General features: G+C 47.4%; 1 protein-coding gene across 1 annotated transcript in view; it reads right to left on the reverse strand.

Moving 5' to 3' along the window:
• Window positions 1-23280, reverse strand: part of Mical2 (microtubule associated monooxygenase, calponin and LIM domain containing 2) — a 189494-nt gene that overhangs the window by 121162 nt on the left and 45052 nt on the right. Inside the window, exon 3 of the mRNA XM_052201087.1 lies at window positions 22228-22567. Coding sequence (XP_052057047.1) covers window positions 22228-22491 — 264 coding nt within the window. The 5' untranslated portion in view covers window positions 22492-22567. The remainder of the gene's footprint in view (window positions 1-22227; window positions 22568-23280) is intronic.

Raw genomic sequence — 23280 nt, forward strand, 5'->3', positions numbered from 1 at the left:
GGACGTGGGACACTCAGGTTAGGCTAGCTTAGCTGGCTAGTAAACCCCAGGAATTCTCCTCTCCCACTTCTCTGATGCAGGGATTACAAATGCACACAACCATGTCTGCTTGTTTTGTTTTTTGTTTGTTTAACTTTGGCGCCGAGATTGAACTGAGCCCTTTGCTTTTAATTTTTTAGGATTTATTTCTTTTATGTATATGAGTATATGGTCACTGTCTTCAGACACACCAGAGGAGGGCATCGGATCCCATTACAGATGGATGTGAGCCACCATATGGTTGCTGGGAATTGAACTCAGGACCTCTAGAAGAACAGTCAGTGCTCCTAACCACTGAGCCACCTCTCCAGCCCACATCCTTTGCTTTACTTAAATCATTTCCTCCCTGTCAATGGCCTTTCTTCTGTGTAGCTCCTGAAACTTCAACCTTCTGGTTGGCAGCTCAATGTTTAGGGACATCAGCAAGGGGCTCCTAAGGAAGTACAGGGCCCTGGCTGGCTACCCTTCCTCCCTGTAGGAGAGAAGTCATAGGTTCTTCCAAGATCCAAACTGGGATGTCACAAGAATATCACATTTATTGAGGAGAAATGAGGGAAACACGTTTCCAAGACAGTGTAAGACACAGCCAAAGCTAAAACACCCAAAGTCAGTTAGAATCCACAAGTGGGGAAAGCAGAGTTACAATGTATTCATGGTGCAGAATTCAGAAATATTAGTCCATTTAATCTTCTTTCTTTTTTAGTAGCTTATTAAAAGTATTAAAAGTAGTTCTTTATTTAGTAGCTTAGTAGTTCCCATAGTATAGCAATAGCTAAATGTTAACTGCATGCTAAGACCTTCCCATGCTAAGCCCATGTTCACACCACACAGTCCAATACTGACAATGGTTTGCAACTATAGCTGCTGAGTAGTAGAGCTGACAGTGATCCTAAGCATCTAGTCCTGAGACTGTGCATCCAACCATGGTACATGGACCACATATCTAACCATGGTGCAAAGACCATGCATCTAACCACTGTGCACAGATCATGTATTTAACTAGTTGTTGGATTCCAAGGTCACACTACATAAACTTAGTCCTTGCACCTGGTTCCAGAGCATGTTAGCCTGTGTGTGCACTACTGCCCTAGAGAGGCAGGCAGCAGACCAGGAGTCCACACAGTCTCTATGGTACTGCGATGTGGTATATCTGAGTGACTTTTCAAGCCTGTCTGCACCATCCCCCTGCAGACTTCCCAGGAGATACGTCCCTCATGAGCCTAGCACCAGAAGGTGTTCATTAGAAAAGAGGAAGGGACACTGTCCTCAGCTAGTCTTGTATATGCTCCACTTGTTCTGTCTCTGGAGAACCATGATGAATACTCCCAGCTTGTCTCTCTTCATTGGCCATGAAGGGGAGCACTTCACCTCCTCCCTCCTCCCTGAGGGGATGACTTTCTCCTGTGACTCACGGTCCAGCCTAAAGTAACTTAGGAAAAACAAAGCCAACGGAAACACATAAGAGGCAAGGCAGGATCCTGGAAGGTTTTGCAACAGTCAAGTGAGGAGAGGGCTGGCACTCAGTCAGCCGGGACCAGGCTCTGGCGTCCTCGAGATTCTTCATGGCTTAATCTCAGCTTCCCCCACTGCAGCCCTGCAATGACTGTGCTTGTCAACACTGATTTCATACTTAAGCATTTCCACCAGACACATTTTTGAAATGGAATTATGAGGTGATAAGGTTTACAAGCATCAAACAGTGCCAACCTGCTGGGAGAGAAAGAACACTCAGGGCCTTTAGGGAGACAGCACCCCAGACCCCAAGGACAGCCTAGTTTGGTGGCTGGGAGAACAGTAGACAGCCTCAAGTTCCAAGAGGAAAATTACAGCCACAGCTGGGTGCGCCTTGCCTGTCAGATTTGGTGGTTTCTTGAAGGAGCCAACAGCATAGGTCACTAATCCAGTGTTAAAGGCTGAACACAGGCTGAGTAGTGCCACCTAGGACTTGCCCAGTGGGAAGAACTCCAGTCAGGGTTTCAAATGGCAGCTGTCAATCTACCTAATGACAAGTATTTCCACTCAACAGGTGCCACAGCCGGGGACCACTTGAGGTCAAGAGAAAGCACGTCTGAGCGTCTGACATGCCTGCTGCAGAGCCTGCCTGAAGTATATTCACACACGTAGCTTTTACAGGAGCCACTATAGAGCCAGGACGAACAAGGTCTCCCCAGTCCCATTTCACAGTACAGAGATAAAACTGGGTCTCAGTGATATCAGACCCCAGAGCCACTGGAACTTAGGGAACCAATGTGCAAAACAGCTAAGCACGTGCTAAAGACCACTCACAGCACCCAGGGGTGAAGGAACTGCCATTTGAATGCAGGCAGTTCAGCTCTGAAGCACAAACTCACCTAAGACGACACAGCTAGGCCAGGGGTGGTGGCACTAGGGAGGTAGAGCCAGGCTGATCTCTTGAGTTCAAGGCCAGCCCGGTCTACAGAGCGTGTTTCAGGGCAGCCATGGTTACACAGAGAAACCTTGTATCTCAACAAACAAAAGGATGATACAGCTACACAGTTGACTATGGGCAGGTCAGAAAATTACCACCTGGTCTTTCTGATGCTTTATCAGACTTTTCCCTCACTGCCACCTGTCTCAAAGATAGGTAGTCTGGTGTCTTTTATCTCCCTTGAGTCCTCTACGGGTGCCATCACAACCCATGACTCCCAAGGCCATGGATAAGAATAATTCTGTCCACAGACAGCAGTTTAGTCCTAGCTTGTCATCATGACAAAGGCCACAAAGGTAATGGATGTGTATGAGACAAGGCCAGGCTTTCCTCTGTCGCCAACTCTGAGGTCAGCAAACGGGAGACTACGATGCTCAGCAGCTGTCCTTGTAACCAGTGTAGAAGTGGAGCCAAGGAGCCCAGGGCCAGCTCTGTCAGACGATAGCGAGTCCACAGCCATACCCCACCTACCCAGAACCCCAGCAGGTGGCTAGGACGAGGTGACAGAAACCCTCTGCTAGAATGTGCCTCTTCTCCATCCCCTCCTCTACCCAAACCGGAGGTGATAAGGCCACAGCCCCAGGGAGTTCACACTTCTCTTCCCTCAGGCACATATGCAGAACAGGATACCCCAGAAAAATCAGGCATGGCAGAGAAGTGAGGCTGGCAGAAGTGGGGCAGGCGGGCCATTGGCCACTCTGTGGCTCTGAGCACACAGCTCACTACACAGGCTGTCGGAGTTCCTACCTACCAGAGTTGCTATGTGCATGGAGAGAATGTTCTACAGGACTGGTCATTAAGACACCTTGATGGCACATGGTGCCCACTGTGTAAAGATATTAGAAAGAAGGGCCCCCTCTCCTCAGTTCTTTCTTCCTGGAAAGGAGTTGTTTATATAAAATTGGCATTTTGACCTCCTAAGACAGTTGGGCCATCTCATTTGGGGACACGGACATGGGAGGGGTGAGTTACTCTTGTTCCAGGGAGTTGCCTAGTGTCCTGACCTGTGAGTATGTTCACTGTCTGAGCTGTGAGGGACCTCATATCAGGGCCAGTGCATTTATTTATTTTCTGTAAAGGGCTAGTTAGTAATATTTTGTCCTTTTTTCTGAACCCTGATTGCTGACTTCCATTCTTTAGTGAGTCCCTCCCCATCACTCCTTTCCCTTAGGAGGGTTAAGACGGTGTTTCAGAGAGCTCACTGGCCGTCTATAATACCTGAACTGCAAGGTCTTCCCTGCTGGCTCCCCCCTCCCCCCCCCCCACCCCGCAAGGGTTCTTCTTCATTCTTGTCCCAAGCTTCATAACCCTCCAAGATACCTTCCCACCCCACCCGATCCCGCGTCCCAGAGGCTCTCCCCCTTCTGTCTTTGTTTCTTTTTTCTGTTCCTTAATCTTCTAGCTCTTTCTTTTCCTTCTTTCCCCATTCTTAGTGCTTATTACAACTCTACATCTGTTTTGTTTGTTTTTGTTAACTGTTTCTCTCCAGGTATCTTCCCAGGAAATACACGTTTTACAAATACCAGCCTCTTATCTCTCTATTCAATTCATGGGTGTGTCCCTAGGCACTGAGATTATCTTTGATCTATAGCACAGACCCATATATATTTGACTATTGAGTAAATGAGTCAAATCAAATCAGAGCTTTCATGGATGCAGAGGTTAACTGAAGTACAATGGCCAGGATTTACAAAGACCCAGGGATTTCATGTTATTAAATAAAAATATTCAGCTTTTATTAAGTAGGTGAGGCAGAGCTAACTCAGGATCCGGGCACTATCTCATCTCCTTGCTTCAGTGAGGTCACTGCAGGTAAAGGCAAACCACTTCAAGATATTTATCTGAGAAACAGTAGGACTAAATTTCAACCCAGATCTGTGCTACTCTGGGGCAAAGCTATCCACCAGTACTCTAGTATAATTTGTCAATTTAGTTTGAACACAGATTATTGGCCACTGGAAAGGCTGATGGGGTAGGGATGTGTGACAAAACAAAAGGGTTGGGAGATATTACCATCTAATAAATGTAGGTTTGTTAAACAATTGCTTTCAGGTCATAGCCTTGGCTGAGAGAGTAGAAAGAATCAAAGATGCAATAAAGTGTGTGTGTAGGGGGTCACTTTTTATAAACACAGGACCTAGGCTTAGCTAGGGAAAACAAATTTAGGCATCTCAAGCCAATGAGAGTGTCAGCAAATCCTCAGCTTTTCCAAGGGCAGAGCCATTGCCCATTCAATGCATCTGAATCTGTTGTCTGGTGGTGGGAAGCACAATCTGGTACCCACGCCACACGGAAAGCAGCTGTTTGCAAGTCAATCATTCTTAGTTCCAGCTTAGTTCCAGGCTAGTCCCAAAGTATCTGTACATGGACACCTTTCCCAGCAAAGAAAGAGGAGGCATTGCAGGCAAGAGGGGTGCTGTGAGCTTTTCACACATCCTTTCCCAGACAGAGAATTCAGCCCCCTCCTTACAAGGAATGTAATCTTGACGGACACTGTAGCTGCTACAAAAGCAGCAAAGAGATGTACTCAGAAGTTCTTGATAATCCCAAGTGGGTCAACTTACGCCATAAAGTGCTTTATAATTAAAATGCTTTTGAAACTGAAACTAGATCACAGTGTCTAGACATCAGGAGGCTCAGATCACACATCATCCTTCCTTACTGCGAATGATGATCACATGATACTCGCCTACAGTGTGCCACAAAACGTTCTCTTTTCTTTCTGAGAACACCTTGAAGGGCACGATCTGGAAGGCGTCTTACAGCCTACAGGCAATTGTCTGGAATTCTTTCACAAACGGTCTGCCTGAGCAGTCAGAGAACCTGCTCTCTGGAGCTGGCCTTGGTGTCCCCTTGGATATGTGGAGAGTGTCCAGGTGGGGCATGGAGGGCTTTCGGGCTCCAGGTTTGTTCTGACGTCGCTGCAAATATCTGGTATAGATAGGCAAACTTCTCCAGTCAAACCGAGTTATGAACTGACAAAGTAGGTGAGGGCGTGGTTCAAGCTTTCCTCAACTATGAAAAGAAAATAAGACATTTGGGTGCGCCCAGCCACACTCCCGGGAAAGAGGAAGAACACATCCTTATTCACTCTACAGATGCGCAGATCAGCATTCCTCAAGGCAGCCATTCCTGATGGGTGCAGGGGGGAAAACAGAAACGCACAGGTCATGTTTCCTGCCCACATTTCTTCACAATTCAGCAAGGGGTCACAAGTACTGAAGCAAAACAGAGCTCACCCGCTTTGTACACCAAGGTCGGGGGAATAGCGGCCGCCCCTGAGTGGGAAGGAATGGAGGAACCGGAGGAGACGTGACCTAAAGAGGCCAAAGGCACAAATGTGGGCCAAAGGGAAGGCTGAGGAAGTCAAACCACAGATTCTCAGAGTGGGCGTGGTAGGGCTGTGAGCTGAGACTGCAGATCTAGGGAAGGAGCATATAAGGAAGCGGGAGGGAAGACGGAAGCAGGGTGTAGTATATATACTTGGTTTAACCTTGGCAAGTGCCAAGGTGCTCAGGGAGGCGTGGTGGCACAGCACATGTAATTCCAACACTGGAGAAAGCTGAGGCAGGAGAATCACCAGTTTGAGAACAGCCTAATCTATACATTGAGATCCTGTCTCAAGCATACCTACAACATGGGATACAGTTAAATGTGGTCTCACGGGAGAAGTGGAGGAAGATGGAGAAATCAGATAGAGCGTTACCAGGGGTTTCAGGAAGCTCAAGCCATGTGGACAAAGGGAGCCCCCACTGGGAATCAGCCCCAGGCCTCTGGTGGCAGTGGAGGAACTTTACATACTTATAGCAGGACTGTCTCAGACCCACCAGCAATGTAAGTGATGACGCAGAGGCTTATTAATATTTTAAAGCTTAGGCCTTTTGCGAGGCATCTCTGGTCTACTCTAAGCTATATAATGTCCCACCATGGGGCCAGGTCTACCTCACTGCTCCACTCTGGTCCATCTGCTCACGTCCGTGTCCTCTGACTAAATCTACCATCTGTCAATTCTTTTCCCAGAATCCCTCTCTCCACATGGAAGATCTGCCCTTCACTTCCTGTCCAGGCATTGGCCATCAGCTCTTTATTAAAGGCAATCAGACACATTTCTAGATTGTCTTAGGCAGGTGAAGAAGAACAAATATTTACAAAATAAGAGTCCAATGATGGGCCATAGAAATAACAATACCAAGATCCTGACAGTATTAATTCTCTGCTGAAACAGGATCAGCAATTGGCTATACAGAGATACCTTCACACCATGTACCCCAGCACACACAGATAACACAATCATAACAGGGAACACCAGGCTTCTCTACAACTGGTGCAAAACAGGGCTGACTCCTGCCTAAGAAAGTGCAGAAAACCAGTTTTCAAATCATGTGCCACCATGCCTCCAGGAGCACCAGGAGCACCATGAGTAGCTGAGTCATCCCTGCTCTTTTTAGGTTGCGGGACCACTCACCATGATCAGCACAGCTTTGGGGAGAGGATGGAGGCCACCACTGTCTCCCCTCTATTTTCCACTCAGTTACTTTGTTTCTGTCACAGGGAAGAAAGGTACACTCTGGTCCAATACAGACAGGACTAGACTATACCCTCAGAAAGGGCATCAGCCAGAATATGATCCCTGAAGCACATAATTAAAAAAGAGATACCATAGAGATGCTTCCCCTCGACTATGTAATTGTTCCATGAATCCAAGCTTTACAAACAGAACAACAAAAAACAAAATTAACCAAACAAAAGACCCCAGTTCTGTGGGAATAGAATGAAGTGGGAATGTGCTCGTTGGAAGAAGCTGGGGTGTAATGAGAGGTCAGGTGTGAGGCCCTGGGCTTCGTCCCCAGTGCTGGGGAGGAAGGGAGCACAGAAGGGAAGAGAGGAGAGGAGAGTCTCCCTCCCACAAGAAACAGGGCCCTCTCTTGCTTGAGCAAGAGAGCAGAACGGGGGAAAGTTTTCTCCATCAGCAGGCAGAGCACAGGAAGGCTCTCATCTGCCGTCAGCCCACTCAGACTCGCAAGGAGAACTCTCCTGCTGGTACTCCAAGAGGCACAGCCTCATCATTACAGATAATTCTTGCTACACATATAAATCCGAAGCATTTGGAAGGGATTTGAAAGTTACAATGCTTTTCACAAGTGAGTCAACTCAGGTAATCCATGAAGTAACATTTGTCACAGCCAGACTACCCTCCCATCCTTCTCCTTAAAAAATGTTTTATTATATTTATTTTGTGTGTGTGTGTGTGTGTGTGTGAGAGAGAGAGAGAGAGAGACAGACAGACAGACAGACAGGCAGACAGACAGGCAGACAGACATGTGGTAGCAGATGAGCATGTGATAGCATACACAATGCGGTCACAGGACGACTTGTGGAGTCAGTTCTCTCTTTTCAGTGTGGGTCCCAGGAATCGAACTCAGGTTGTCAAGCTTGGCAGCAAGGGCCACCAAACTGCCTCTCTGGCCCACATCCGATTTCTTACAAATGAGTGTTATTAAGTTTACTTGTATTACACAAAACTGACTGTCTTCTTTAAAAAGAAAAAAAAAAAAGCAACAGATCTACTTTCGAAGGGTTATTTAAAGAGTCTAGTCTGTTTTCAACTAAGCCAAAAGAAAAACAAAAAAAACCAAAATCTCCTGAGCCACATCTGACCCCTCCAGCCTGTGAAGGCTGGTCCGGGTCATTTTGTTTGCTTTTGAAACCCACTTCTTAAAAGCACTGAGGAACTCCTTGCCACGTCTAAGGTTTCCAGGAATGGTGTAGACCCCAGTTAATCTCATAAGCTGAAGCCATTCCTTGAGCTCTGTGGATGGCTTCTACCATCTGGAGTCAGGGGAAAGAGAACGCTCAGAGCAGTGGGGGCCAGAAAGCCCAACAAGGAGAGCTGGATCAACTAACTAGTTCTGAGACCCCACTGCTGAGAACCTACTGTGTATTGGGGAGGTATCTGGTGTGTAGAGAAGGTACAATATTTCAAAGGTTCAGCAGCATTTTGAAAACAAATCCAGAGTCACAGGCTGGGCTTGGGGCTGGTGCTCAATTGAAGCTGTTTATGGGAAGTACAATGGAGTAGCATGGTGCTGTGGGGGTTTCCACCAGAACCCCGAGATTCTCCTCTGTTTTACTTTATTTGTGGGCTCAGGTATCATTCTCTTGGGCAGTGGAAGAATACAGCACAGGCCAGAGACCCCCAAGAGCTAGAACTAAACACCCAGCTAAGAGTGCAAGCTGGAGTGTTCCCTCCACATCGGGCACTGAGGCCTCAGCCTTCTTACTTATGAAATGCTTGCATAACACATGATGGGGTTGCTGGGAGCTCCTTGTCTAGTCCCAACCAGAACAGCAAATGACAGCCGGACCAGGAAGGATGCAAACCTAAATGCTCAATCATGGGGAAGGCAACTCCAGATCAGCCACCAGTGAAGACTTTTCTTTACTATTCTCTCTAGCATTAAATGATAGGAATGGGCTTTATCTTAACAGTTACTGCTTGTTACTAGTGTCTGTGATAGTGCAGTCTCTATCAATCCGTCCATCCATCCACCCATCCATCCACTCCTCATGCATCCATCTATCATCCATCTATCCATCTATCCATCCATCATCCATCTATTATCCATCCATCCATGCATGCATGCATGCATCCATCCATCCACCCATCATCCACCAGTCTCTCTGCCATAAATCCATCTACCTATTCTCCTATCCATCTTTTCATATGTCTGTCTATTCATCCATTATTTCCAGCTTACCCACCCATCCACTTATCCAACTGCCACCCCATCTGTCCATCCTTACATCCATCTGCCCATCCATCCAGCCATTACTCATTCACTTCACTATCCATCATCCAACTAATTATTGTTCTTGTTGAATAAAATTTAATGGTTACTTTAAGACAAAACAAGCAAACAAACAAACCAAAAAGCAACAAAACAAAACCAACCCAAAATACCTATAGAAATTGGGAATTTAGGAAGAGCAAATGGGTAGACTTACCCTGGCAGTCAAACCTCTCAGAACATGAGATCTTTGCTTCTTTCTCTCCTGAGATACAAACTCCCCTAGACCTAGAGATCCAGCACTCCAGAGGTTGTGGCACATAACACCCACTGATACTTGACAAAGAATTCAGAACTGTAGAGCCCAGAATAAGTGAGTTGCCTCTACTGTTATTCACATATAAGAAAAATTTACCCATTGCTCCTTACCCAGCAGGCTGAGCAATAAACCAGAACTCACTATTATGTCCACAGAAACACAGAAAGGCCCAGTGTAAGTCTTGTGTAAATACAATGTTGGGAATCTATGGAGCCACTCAGGAGATCCCAGACAATTCCTTTACAAATGCCAGTGCTACCTAGACATCTCCCGAGATGTCTCATGACATCTAGCTAGCTAGACATCTCATGACACTATGAGAACCCCTAGAGCTAAGCATCCTAAAGAAAAGGAGCCTGGTCTCTTCAGGTGAGTCCCTGAACTGGAACTTTAACAGAGGCAGTGCTGCTCCTCTGTGGGGATGTCCTATGCATGGGTTTACAGGTACAGCCTGCCCAGAGACAGACACCTCCCCTTAGCTCCAAACAGAGAAGTAATCACAAAGCAGCCCTCAGGCAGCAAGGGGTGGGGCACAACAGAGAACCCTGCTGCATGGCAACAAAGACAAACATTATAATTGTAGCTCACGTTGGGCACTGTTCCTAGACACTTAAATATATTAGCTTTTCCCAGCTTCCCAGATCCCTGTAAGGTGGGTGCTATTTTATCAACCTCATTTTACAAACAAACAAAAAAGCCAAGGACCATCGCTGGATACGAACCCAGGCTGCTATGACCCTTAGACCATGCTCTCAGCCATGGCTCCACAGCCTCTCGGATACCTCACTGCAGACTTGGGAGCATCACGGCAGTCTATTCAATGGAGCTCTGAGCATGCCCCCCTCTCACCTCAGCAGCTCATGGCCAGCATCTTGCTCATGGGATTTAAGATACTGAACACAAATCAATGTTTCTTGTCTTGGTTCCATCTCAGAAACATTGGCTTCTTCACATCACATGATTTCACAAGCTTCAGAGGACCACACAGGAGGTGAGAGACTGGGCCGGAATAGGGAGAGGACAGGTAGGCCAGCAGGTAGACACCTAGGATGCCAAGAGCCCAGGCATCATTTTTAAGGAACAGCACAGCCACCAGCCAACTGGAGCAAGCATGTTCACGGGCTCTGGAAGTCAAGTTGAAATTGAGCATGCCCCAAAGGCCAAGACAGTTTCAGAAGTGAAAAAAAAAATCCTCATATGTTTCATTTGAGCCCAGTGACCACAATGCTTTTTTTTGAATAGAGGATTAATTAAGAAAAATAAAAAAGTCAGGATATGGTTTCTAGCAGCATGGAGCCCTGGCCCCACCCGCAGAGTCTCAGCATCCTGTACAAAGAAAACACTCCATCATTTTAGCACCTTTCCTCAAGACAATAGGCTATATTTTTTCCACCTAAGAATTGTTGGCCTGAACCCATAGAAGGAGAGTCAGCGAGTGGGGCTGTGGCTGGACACAGTCTCTGAGGACAAAGATTAATGGCTTTCCCAGGCCTGCTATCTGCTGGTCCAGATGCTGAACATAAGGGCTGGTCTTAGAATACATTACCTTAAAGACTCTGTTCCAGGCACTGTGGGAGCAGAGGACCAATGTACACATCTCCGATCTGGCAGGAGTGGGCAGGAAAAGCCATGGTGGATGTAGGAGGGTCAGGGCAGCCTCAGAGCCTATTCTTATTACTGCTGTAGGAAAGGGGAGCTGGCTGTTGATGGAGGCCTTGCCTAGTAACCAACCGGCTGAGGCGACCTCTGGGCTATAAAAGGCTGTCTATCAGTAGCACACAGGTGACTGTGGCTGAGAGGTTCCCTGAGAAGTGACAAGCCTGCAGAGGACACAGAGTATACACTAGGGAGAAGAAAAGGGACAGTGACTTTAGAAATAAAACGGGCAAAAAGAGGTTTAACTGCTTCCTGCCTAACTCCATATGCAAAATTGGACTCAGAGTGTCTCAAAGACCCAAGATTTATGGCTTTACAAGAAATCAGAGGATGGTGGCTGGTTCTCAGTTGGGGGAGCTTGCCTGGTGACCCCCTGTACTACGTAGACTCTGTGTGGTGTGTGTCTATGCTCTCAGCGCTTACCAGGACAGGAGAAAAGTTGTTGATAACCTTGTGTCTAGGTCCAGACAGACCATGCTTAGGCAGTGACTAGATATGAGTACTAGGTGACAGGGACAAGCTTTCCAGGAGGGGCCCAAGCCCACCCTGACCTTGGTGGGCAGGGCTGGCTTCCCTCACTTCCCTGACCTACAGGCATGCTGTGAAACACGTTGCTCCCTGGGACACAAGAACATGGGCCACTGTGAAGTTCTCAGGTGCAGCAAGGTATAACTTGGGGTCAGGGGCTAGCCTAGTCTACTCCTGTCTAGCTTTAGTACCCCTGCCCCAGGATGTCACAAGTTCTTCCAGGAGGAAATCAGATCAGGTGACCCTGTACCCAGAAGTCCCTTGTGGCTTTCTTACTCACTGACTAAGAAGGGTCAGGTCCATATGGCACCCACACTCTCTGGCCCGTCTCTAGCAAGGATTTCTCTCTTTTTCCTTTTTCTGTTGAAAATAAAGTTATTTCCATTCAATATATTCTGATGACAGTTTCTCCTCTGTCATCTCCTCCCAGGTCTTCCCCACCTCCCTATAGCAAGGATTCTAACTAATATTTGGCATCCAAATCGAGAAATACTGTAAGGGTAAAATTATCAGCTATTTGATGACTTGGTACTAAAGAATGCAAAATACATTATAAGTAAATGGCACAGTTATTGTTTGCTAAAACAAGAATACTTGAGATGTGTTTGAGTTATATGATGGATGGGTCTTGAAATCATTATGCTAACTGAAACGGACAAATACAAAGTGGCAAATGTATGAGTCCTTGCTCTGAAACACCCCAGACAGGAAAAATTACAGAGAAAGGGCAGGGAGCAGGGGTTATGGTTAGAGAGTACAGAATTTCTATTTAGAGTGTTGGAAATTTGTAGAAATAGAACCTGGTGCTGGGTGGTGTGATGTAGGCCTATAATCACAGAACTCCAGAGGTGCAGACAAGAGGATCAGGAGTTCAAGGCCAGCCCAGGCTACATTGTGAGTTTGAAGCTAACCTGAACCATGCGAGATCCTGTCTCAAAACAGACAGGCGTACAGATGGCTGAATAACTGGGCAATTAATGTCATGGAACTGGACCCTTACAATGGTAAAGGTCACACATATATTTTACCACAATTAAAACACCACAGTTTTCTAGTTTCCACAGATGGTCATGTTAAACAGACAAAACAGAAGAGTCACGCTAGGATCTGCATATGAGAAGGGACACGCATTGTTTGTTCCCCTGGGCCTGGGTTACATCACTCAGTGCTGTTTTTTTCCATTTCCATGAGAAACTCTTCTAAGTACAGAAACTACACCTGATGGCTATGGGCACAATCCTAAACAAAATGTTTATACTTCTCCATCTAAGGAACAGAACACATTGTGGGGGTGGGGGGGAGGAAGTACGTAAGAGCCAGATGATAGGGTGAGCTGTGAAGTACTATTCTCCAGACACAAACAAACAGAATTATCACTAATCACAATAACTAAGACTACCTAACTCAGACCATACAAGACACCCAGCAAGAATAAGTCCAAGTGGTGGGAGGTTCACAGGGTCCCGCTCTACCGCTGAGCTACTGGCTATTAATTCTGGGAGACCTGGGAGGGGATCACTGTCTTTAGTTGTAGACCCACTTCTGAGCCCACCTGACTGCAGGAGATAGCTCCGAACCCACACTCAAACAGATTGTAGTGAAACCCATGGCTGACAAAATAAATATACAAATATGAAGATAATCAAGAGATTTGTGGGGAAGAGGGGGAAAGGACCAAGAGGTAGGCAGCTGAGAGTGGTAAAGCATGCTTTGTGTACACGCGGGAAATTGTATGAAATAAATTCAATTAACAATCAGTAAAGTGGATATGAGAACAGAAGGGATAGTAAACCACCCAGGACTTTCTCTCCTTGGATTAAATAAACAGCTGTCCCCTAGAGAGGGTCCTCAGAATAATGTCTCTCCTGTACAGAATTCCAGGGAGGGGCCTGAGGGAACAGCTTCCACCACCCGTGTGTGTGTGTGTGTGTGTGTGTGTGTGTGTGTGTGATATTTAAAGTTATTTCAACAGTCTAGAGAGTACTTAGAGGTTAAGAGCATTTGCTGTTTCCCCAGAGGACTCGGGTTCAGTTTTCTGCATCTATATGGTAGATCACAAACACCTGTAACCTCAGTTCCATGGGAATCGGATACAGTGTTCTGGTCTCCTTAGGTTTGCACACATGTGGCACACATACGTGCAGGCAAATACTCCTCCACATAAAATAAAGTGTCTACGTCATTCCACCATGTCCTTGTGCTGTTCAGCTGGCTCACGTCACGGCCCTCACGGGCAGCAGTGGCCTAGAGACTGGCTAGTGATCCTTCAGTGGCCACCTCTGCCCTGAATTCCTGCTTTAAAAAACAGGAGCCTTTTCTGTTTGCCCCCGTGGCTATTTGTGGCTGCTTACAGTTACTCACAGCGGAACACAATCCTCGCTGACTCAGCAACAGAGAACATCTTAAAGGCTGAGCCTGACGTCCGTCCGTCCGTCCGTCCGTCCGTGTAGCTTGCCCCACAAAATTCCTTGCTATGGAAAATACCCATCCCCAAGGCTTGCCTGCCTGCCTGCCTGCCTCCCTTCCTCCCTCCCTCCCTCCCTCCCTCCTTTCCTTCCTTCCTTCCTTCCTTCCTTCCTTCCTTCCTTCCTTCCTTCTTTCCTTCCTTATTTTTATTGATTCTTTGTGAATTTCACATCATGCACCCCAATCCTACTCATCTTCGCATCTCTCCATATCCACCCTCTGCCCTTGTTACGACCCCCCCCCCCACACACACACACACAAAGAAAACAAAAACTCTCATTGAGGAAGCTAGGCTGTGTCACAGTGTGTCACACAGTATACACTATTACTCAAACAGCTTTTCTTGCAAATGTCCACTATAATGAGTCACGTGTCTGGTTCGATGCCTCTGTTTTCTGCTATACTACTAATACTGGATCATCACTGGGACTCCTCTCTGGTAAACAACAACAACTACGACAAAAAGAGTCTCAAAAAGGAGGGCAGACAGAAGCCAGGCAGCTCTTTCTGTGCGGGTAGCTTTCAACCTTTCCTTCTTGCCTCCAGCCCTCCCCAGACATCCGTTTATTTGGATAATCTGGCGAGAGACTCCCTAGGGCTTTGTACAACCCTGGGTGGGCCAGGGACTGCAATAAGAGTTTGTTTTTCTCCAAGAGAAAGGCAGGCTGCTCTCCAGCCTTGCAGACCTATCGATTGGCTGATTTCCCACACCCCTTGGGAGCTCCATGAGTCTCAGATGCTAGCCAAATCCTAGAAGTGGCTGCAATCACTGTCCCTGCCTCGCTTGGAGGCACGTGTGGACAGGTGCTGCAGTAAACAATAAAGAGGATTAGCTGGGGTGGCTTCTGAAAACTCCTGGTACAGCCTCGGGAACACCAGGAACACCGAGACTCACCTGGGGTAGCTCCACGAGAGAACTGCTCAGCAACTTCAACATGCTTTTCTTTCTTTCTTTCTTTCTTTCTTTCTTTCTTTCTTTCTTTCTTTCTTTCTTTCTTTCTTTCTTTCTTTCTTCTTTCTTTCTTTTTTTTTTTTGAGACAGGGTTTCCCTATGTAGCCCTGGTTGGCCTAGAACTCTCTATGTACACTAGTTGACTTTGAACTTCCTCCTTCCAAGTGCTGGGATTAAAGGCATATGTCAGCATGTCTCACTTCAGGGATTTTAGGGATGCAAGCCAGGGCTCCACGCATGCCAGGCAAGCACTCTACCGACTGAGCCCCGTCCTCAGCTCAGCTGGCTTTTTCTTTTTTAAAAAAAGTATATTTAACTCCAGTAAGTATTCAATACCTACGGGGTTCTAGTAAACCTCTATTGTTTTCCCCACAGGTACAAAAACCTGTGACGTTAATGTCTCTTGAGTAAAACGGTGTATAGAGTTCACATATAACCTCTGTGGATCTTCTCATGCATTTAAAGCTAAGTCTGCATCGTTTATGACAATACTAAATAAAATGCAAAATGTTATGTGAATGGTTATTTTATTGTGTCATCTAGGGACAGACAAGGAGAAAAATCCATCAGGACAGACAATCTTATTTTTAAGTACTTGTGATCCATGTTTGGTTAAATCCATAGAAACAAAACTTAGGAATACACAGGGCTGACTGTGTCTCCACTAAATCACAAGTGGGCCCAGATTACTGCTTTGTATGACACTAATGCGAAGAGAGAAGGTTTTCCTCTCAGTTAAAATGTTTTCAGGAAGTGAGCATGGGCAGACCTCACATGCCTTTTCAAGATAGGTAAGGTTAGCACAAGCTTCTATCTCCAGGCTGGTCCAGGAGCAGGCTCAGTGGTCTCTAGCCAGGTGAGTGGGCAGGCCCAGAATTTGCCTCAACCAGTCCTTGCCCAGAGTTCAGCATTTCACAGCCCTGAGCCAGAACCACCTCTGCCTTACCAGCTGCCTGTACCTGTCCATATTAGGCAAGGAGACACTTGACTGCTGCGGCTCCCAGCATGACCTCAGACATCTGGAATGTCTGATAGGCTTATCCAAGCAAGAGATAGCAGCTGGGCACTCCCAATTTTACCCTTTCCTAACTCCTCCCCCACTCTCAGCTGCAGGCCTCCCAGTGGCACTAAGGCAGTGTAGGGTCCACCCCGCAAGCTGTCATGCCTGAGAACCAGAGCATGGGATCTACATGGGGCAGTGACACTGAGGCAGCCACAGACAAGGGTCACATGGGGGAGGACATGGTGTGGTATACCAGCCCAGCTCAATGTTCCCCAAATGCACACATACCCCTCTCAAGTTTCCACCATGTTGGCTGTCCCCAATCTCTGATAGGGACAGGTGTCCACATGAGTCACTTTCTGCAAATGTGTTTTTATGCAAGGTGGACAATACCTGCTGGCCTGCAGTGATAATCTGTTTTTACAGAGCAAGCCCAGGAAGATGATAGAAGGAGTCCAGTCCGGGGAGGTTGAGGTAAGGGTCTTGTGCCCATGGTCCCTGTCTTAGTCAGGGTTTCTATTCCTGCACAAACATCATGACCAAGAAGCAAGTTGGGGAGGAAAGGGTTTATTGAGCTTACACTTCCATGTTGCAGTTCATCACTAAAGGAAGCCGGACTGGAACTCAAGCAGGAGCTGATGCAGAGGCCACGGAGAGATGTTTTTTACTGGCTTGCTTCCCCTGGCTTGCTCAGCCTGCTCTCTTATCGAACCCAAGAGCACCAGCCCAAAGGTGGTACCACCCACAAAGGGCCCTCCCCACTTGATCACTAATTGAGAAAATGTCCCACAGCTGGATCTCATGGAGGCACTTCACCAACTAAAGCTCCGTTCTCTGTGATAACCCCAGCCTGTGTCAAGTTGACACACAAAACTAGCCAGTACAGTCCCCTAGGGTCTATCTTTGAGTTCAGGACCCTTTCCTTGCAGCCCAGCTCCCAAACAGGAGGTCCTTTTCCCCAGCTCTTCCTCCCATCCATCCGTCCATCCATCCATCCATCCATCCATCCGTCCATCCATCCATCCACCTGTCCATCCATCTGTCCATCCATCTGTCCATCCATCCTTCCATCCATCCATCCATCCATCCATCCATCCATCCATCCTTCCATCCTTCCATCCATCCATCCATCCATCCATCCATCCATCCTTCCATCCTTCCATCCATCCATCCATCCATCCATCCATCCTTCCATCCTTCCATCCATCCATCCATCCATTCATCCATCCTTCCATCCATCCTACTTTCTCAGGCTCCTCCTGTGCCTTTCCAACCCCTTTCTTTTCCATTTCACAGTCAGCGTCTCTTTCTAGACCATCTTTCTTCTGTCCTCAGCTCTGCAAGACAGACTCCTCTTTACCTAGCACACTCTCACACCATTTGCCCTCTTTCAGGAAGCATTTCCAGGCTACCCCTGCCCCCAGCCAGTCAGCCCTTTGTTTTCCTATATTCCTGCATACTGGGGTGCACACCCTTCTCACAGCACTTGCATTCTTAATGATTGAGATGGCTTGGTGTTTTGCTGATCATTAACTATGCAGCAGTCAACACTCCAAGACTCCACAGGAAGTCTGTATTTAACCCTAACAGTCCCTCTATGAAGTAGATACACTGCTAATCCTATTTGACAGGGAAAAGCAGAGATAATAAAACAGCCTACAGAACTATGGAGAGATTTATAGGCACCTAGATAAGCCTCTGGCGCATAGTAGAAGCTCAATAACACTTGCCTTGTGAATTATTAAATATGAAGGTCAATAAGGAAGTAATTGCACCCCTATCTCCATTATAAAAAGCTCAGGTGAGAACTTTTTTTTTTTAATGACAAAATCTCATGTAGTGCAGGCTCACCCTGGATTCCTGGTCCTCCTGCCTCCACCTCCCTAGTACTAGGAATACAGGCATGAGAAACCATACATAAATTGAGAACTGCTTCTTTTTTATATAATTTAAATTTATTATTATTATTGTGTGTAGGGGGATGCACACCATGGAACGTGTGTGGAGGTCAGAAGATATCTTTGTGGAAGCTTCTTCCACTTTCACGTGGGTTTCAGAGATTGAACTCAGGTCACCAGGCTTGCATGACAAGAGCTATTATCCACCGACCCATCTTAGCATCTTACCTGCAGTGTTTTGTTTTGTTTGACAGGGTCTTGGGTAGCTCAGGCTGGCTGCAAACACTGTGTAGAAGGTAGATTAATGAATGCCTTCTTAACCCTCTTTACTGTTGGATACCTAGCTACAAACAACCCGCTGCTGGGGCAAACCAAGAGAGCCCAAACCCTAGCTTGCTACTCACTGGCTTCCCAAGACAGCTGTGGCTCCCAGCTGCCCAGCCCGGGTTCCCTACACACCACCTGCCAGCTGAAGAGAGCACTATTCTCTTAAGTTGCTCCTAGCAACTTACATTACATAAGTGTGTGGATTTGGTGGTGTGGCAACTCCATACCAAATTAAATATTGCAAGCTCATCTGGGCTTGGCATACAACCTACCCACCTGGATGTCACATCTGAGCCAGGTGTGGCCCTAGTGCCAAGGTGGTATCAATCTCAATAGAGTTCATATGGTTTGATCCTTGGCTCACCCCATTCTTATACAGAGTCACACCCAGGAAATGAATTATAGAATGCCTAATGAGGCCCTCATAAATATTAATAGCTCATAAACAACTATCTCAGGTTAAATTATGCAATGCACGCTGTTGTCAGGGCTCTGATGACCTGCTAGGTCAACCTCTACTGCAGCTCTTCTCCTCCTAGTAGATCCTGGCCCCTCTGCCACTGCACCAGCACATGCAGGCCTGGGTGGCTAGAGATTTGGAAGCAACCACAGTGCTTAGCACCCAGAGTTGGGAGAGCTGATAAGCCCGGCTCAGCCCCCAGATGGTACTGGATTATGTTCCTCTCAACACAGAGAAGGGGTCCAGACAAGTTGCATTTGTTCCCACTCATGTCTGTGGCTAACTGGGAGCTTTAATTAAGCCTAGCATTCAACATACCTGCATTATCTGGAATAGCATTTATAATCAACCACATGTTTGCTAAGGTCTACTATTTCTTATCTGGATGACGCTGAGCATAAACTATTATGTCAAAGAAAACAAACACTCTGTGTGAACAAGTCAGTGTCTGTCATGTAGGAGGGCAGGTGGGACCCATCTCTTGTGGTTTGGCTTGACTCACGAGAAGAACATCAGCACGGCCTCTTAGAGCCGAGCACCCCATCCCCGTGTGTGAGTCTGGTACGGGAAGGCCGAAACAGACATAAAGTAACCAGTAGAACTGTGTTTGTCTGCACTCCCACGGTCCTGGGAAACTGTCCACCTTCATGTCAGCCATGTGACACTTGGAAGGGCCATCAATTACAGGAACCAGCTTTCTTGGATTAGATCATTATAAATCCAGAGGTAGGCCAGTCAAATATTCACTATTGAACTGCAGGAGAAAGATGTACCTTTGAATCATAGACCTGAAGAGATGAGACTCAGACATCTCGAGAGGGGAATGGCACAAATAGCCAATGTGCTCAGAAGGGGAGAGGATAGAAAAGACACACGGTGGACCATCCTCAGTCACACGGTGTGACTGAGTGCTTTCCCTGCTGGCTTCACTGGTTGGAGATGGCTCGCTGAGCTCACAGAGTCCTAGTTTGGACGGCTAGACTCTTCCACTCCTCAGCACAGGCAGTTTTTGTAAGATTGGCTCTCGCAAATCTGAAAGATTCCATTTCTCCTCACAACCCGGGCACAACAACGCACTGAGCTCAGAGCTGGTACTGCGTAGCATCATTAACTAAAGATGTCCTCGTTTTCATTGTATCTCAAGTACCCAGTGATCTGACAGGCACAAGTGATCTGTGAGGACTCTGCTGCTTCAGGCCACTAGGGCTTATAAAACAGGCCTCCCTGGTTGATGATTTTTCAGAACACATCTTCAGGGCCAGCCATGATGGTGCCTGCTAGGAAACTTATCAGTCAGGATACGGGGACTGAAGAGCAGCAGTTCCCGGTCAGACAAAGTGGGTTTGACCAGCCTGGGCTACATGAGATGCTGTCTCAAAACAAAAGACGCCATGCTGGCCAACAATCCTCTTATGACATGCCGGCTGACCCCTCAGAAGGCTCACCTTTGGATCAGCCACCCAGGCAATGCCACTTCCTAATAAAACAGTTCTGCTAGACAACCATAATCCTAGCACTGAAGCAAGGGGATTGCCATGAGTTCAACAGGATATCCCATGGGCTCAATATCCCATGAGCCTGGGATAACAGTTCTAAAAAAATCCTCCATGAGAGAGAGTGTGTCAAATAGCGACCACACAACTTCTGTGCTACTCTCCTTATGATTTTCTTGGGGGTGCAGGGGTCATACACAGGGAAGCCGCCATATACAATGACTAAACAAAGTAACTGATGTTCCCCTGGCCCAAGTCTCAGGAAGCCATGAACCAGGAAATGAAACTCTGAAGGGAGGCACTGGTGGGAGTGGTGCCCAGGCAATCTGTTTTCTCCCCTTTCCTTTGCTGCCCTGGTATCCTCTGCTTGAGGCTAGAGCATGGCAAGGCATCTTGGACCAGCATGGGGGCAGGGGAGGGGCAGCTCCTCTTCTTAGGGCTGAAGCACACATGCTTTCAGTACAGTTGGAACCCTTTCTGTCCTCTGCACACTGGTGCACCGGGCTCAGGAGCTTGGCAGCCGCTTCCCCGGGGCAATGGAAAGCAGCCATATCCCACGGTGGCCTCAGCCACTCCCCATCACCAAAACAAAAACATAACAGGCTCCATTGCCATGGAGAGTTCAATCCTCTAGTCCTGGGATTGGCACAGAATAGAATTCCATGGGTTCTGCTGAACTACCTCTGGAGAGGTCTAAATGTGGTGCATTCAATGTTAATCCAAACACACAGCCTGAGTCTGGACTAGCAAGAGTTCTCCAGTGCCAGCAATGAATATCAGCTTCAGCAACCTGTCAGGTGCTGGCACGTCAGAGATGTCAGAGGTGTGATATTCTGGGCCCTAGGTTCACTGATGTTGCCAACCATAGACCACAGGAGACACAACCAGTATATGGAGAACTAACTACAGGTGTGTTCCTGAGCAGGGATGTGGATCCTGGGGAAAGACAAAACGATGTCAAGAAAAGACCAGAGAACTATCTCACAGACCTAACTCTCCCTCATCAGGGAGTCAGATTGGGGAGGTTGATTGGTGAATGGACAGCTTGCTGCATGGACAGAGGATCTGAACTCCAACTCCCAGCATCCATATAAATCTAGGCACAGAGACAGATACCTGTAAGCTCAGCATTGAGGGGACAGAGATGGGTGGATCCTAGGGGATTACTGGCTATCTAGTTGAGATGGCAAACTCTAGGCACAGGGGAAGATCCTGCCTTAAAAGAACAACGTGGCGAGCAGCAGGAGAAGATGCCCGAAGTTGACCCCTGACCTCCTCCTCAGCACACACAGGCAAGTGCACTCACCCCTTCCCACTCCCCACACAACAGAAAACAGACAGGAGTCTTTCTAAAATGTTTGCTCCCAGCAGAGAACCACTTAAATGACACCGCTTACATGCCTGAGCTGTGGAGTCATACAGAGCCAACCAGCATGCCTTCCAGAAGTATGAACGCAGGAAAAACAATTGCTTTCTCCATCCAGACATATCTAAAGCTGTCCAAAGACTGACTACAGGTGCTCAGTGGGCTCACAGACAAAAGATACCTTGTACATAGAAGTTGCTCAATAAACAGTGGGGCCCACAGGTGGCAGGCAGAGATGTAGAGATGGGAAACTTAGGAAGTAGGAGGGTAACATTTGCTTCACTCCCTCTATTCTGCTCTCGTTCCCTCCCTTAGGGATGGCACAAAGGAGTGGCTGTGGCCATGACAATAGGATTGGCTTCAAGGCAGTCCTTCCAGACAAAGGGAACCTTCCCCTGAGAAGCACAATAGACACCCACACACAACAAGAACAACAGCTCCCTGTCCCAGGAGGGCGAGGAGCATCCACAGGGTCCCCTTTACCTTAGTGTTCGAGCAGGCCTTTCCTCGCTTGTACTCCTTGTGGGAGCCACGCTTATCCAGTTTGTGCCACAGGGCTTTGGCCTTCCAGGTGTTCACCTTGGACTTGAGCTGGGAGTAGAAGTTCCTGTGGTCCAGCGGATCTAGGTCCAGGAGGCAGGTGAGGATGTTGAAGGCCTGGAGGGTCCCTTTGCATGTGGTAGCTTGCACAAAGTTCTCGAAGACCTGGCTGGCCTGCGCCTGCTTCTCATCTTCATTCTCTCCCATGGTTTGGGAGCTGTGTGGAGCAGTGGTGTGGAGGGGTCAACGGGAGTCAGCATAAAGTGCTGGGGAACTGTCACACCTGCAAAGGAAGCCGTCGACAGGTGAGCCTTATAGCCTTTAAGGGGCTAAAGGGCAGATCCATCCCTCACGTTCACCACTCCACATGGACCATATTTGGAGATGGTCCAAAGTACCTTCTAGCCTGGCATGCTGCCTTGCTGGCAACCTTTCTTCCCAACCCCCACTCCATTTCTTGGCTGGAGAACTGCAGATTGCACAAAGCTATATAAATATACTCCGGAGAATGTCAACAGGAGCTAGGCAATCACGCTACAAGTCAGATGGATCTGGAAACAGTGAGTAAGAAAAGGAAAGGGCTAGAAGGCTGTAAACCTACCATTCTTGGTGCCGTGAATTAACACGAATTCTATGTAGCTAAGTCAGTACACTTGTTAAAAACAACAACAACAAACTACAACAACAGCAACAAAATCCCACAGCCCACCTTCCCCCAGGCCTATGCTCCTCCTAACTGATTACCAGGGGATAATAAGACTTTCCCCTGCACAGGTGGCTAAAGACAACAACTCAAACCTCCCATTTCTGGAATCTGCCAGAAGCACACCATCTACCTCATCAGACAACCAGAAGACAGACTTGCAGGGGCTTCTCCCTAGCAAAAGGAGCCCATTCTGTGAAAGACCAAGCAGGGAGTGTTTACACAAGGGCCTGGGTTCATATAAGGAAGGCACTCAATGGGGTGGCCATTCCCATCACTGAAATAGCCTGATT

This window comes from Apodemus sylvaticus, chromosome 1, assembly GCF_947179515.1.
Source record: "Apodemus sylvaticus chromosome 1, mApoSyl1.1, whole genome shotgun sequence".
NCBI lineage: Eukaryota > Metazoa > Chordata > Mammalia > Rodentia > Muridae > Apodemus > Apodemus sylvaticus.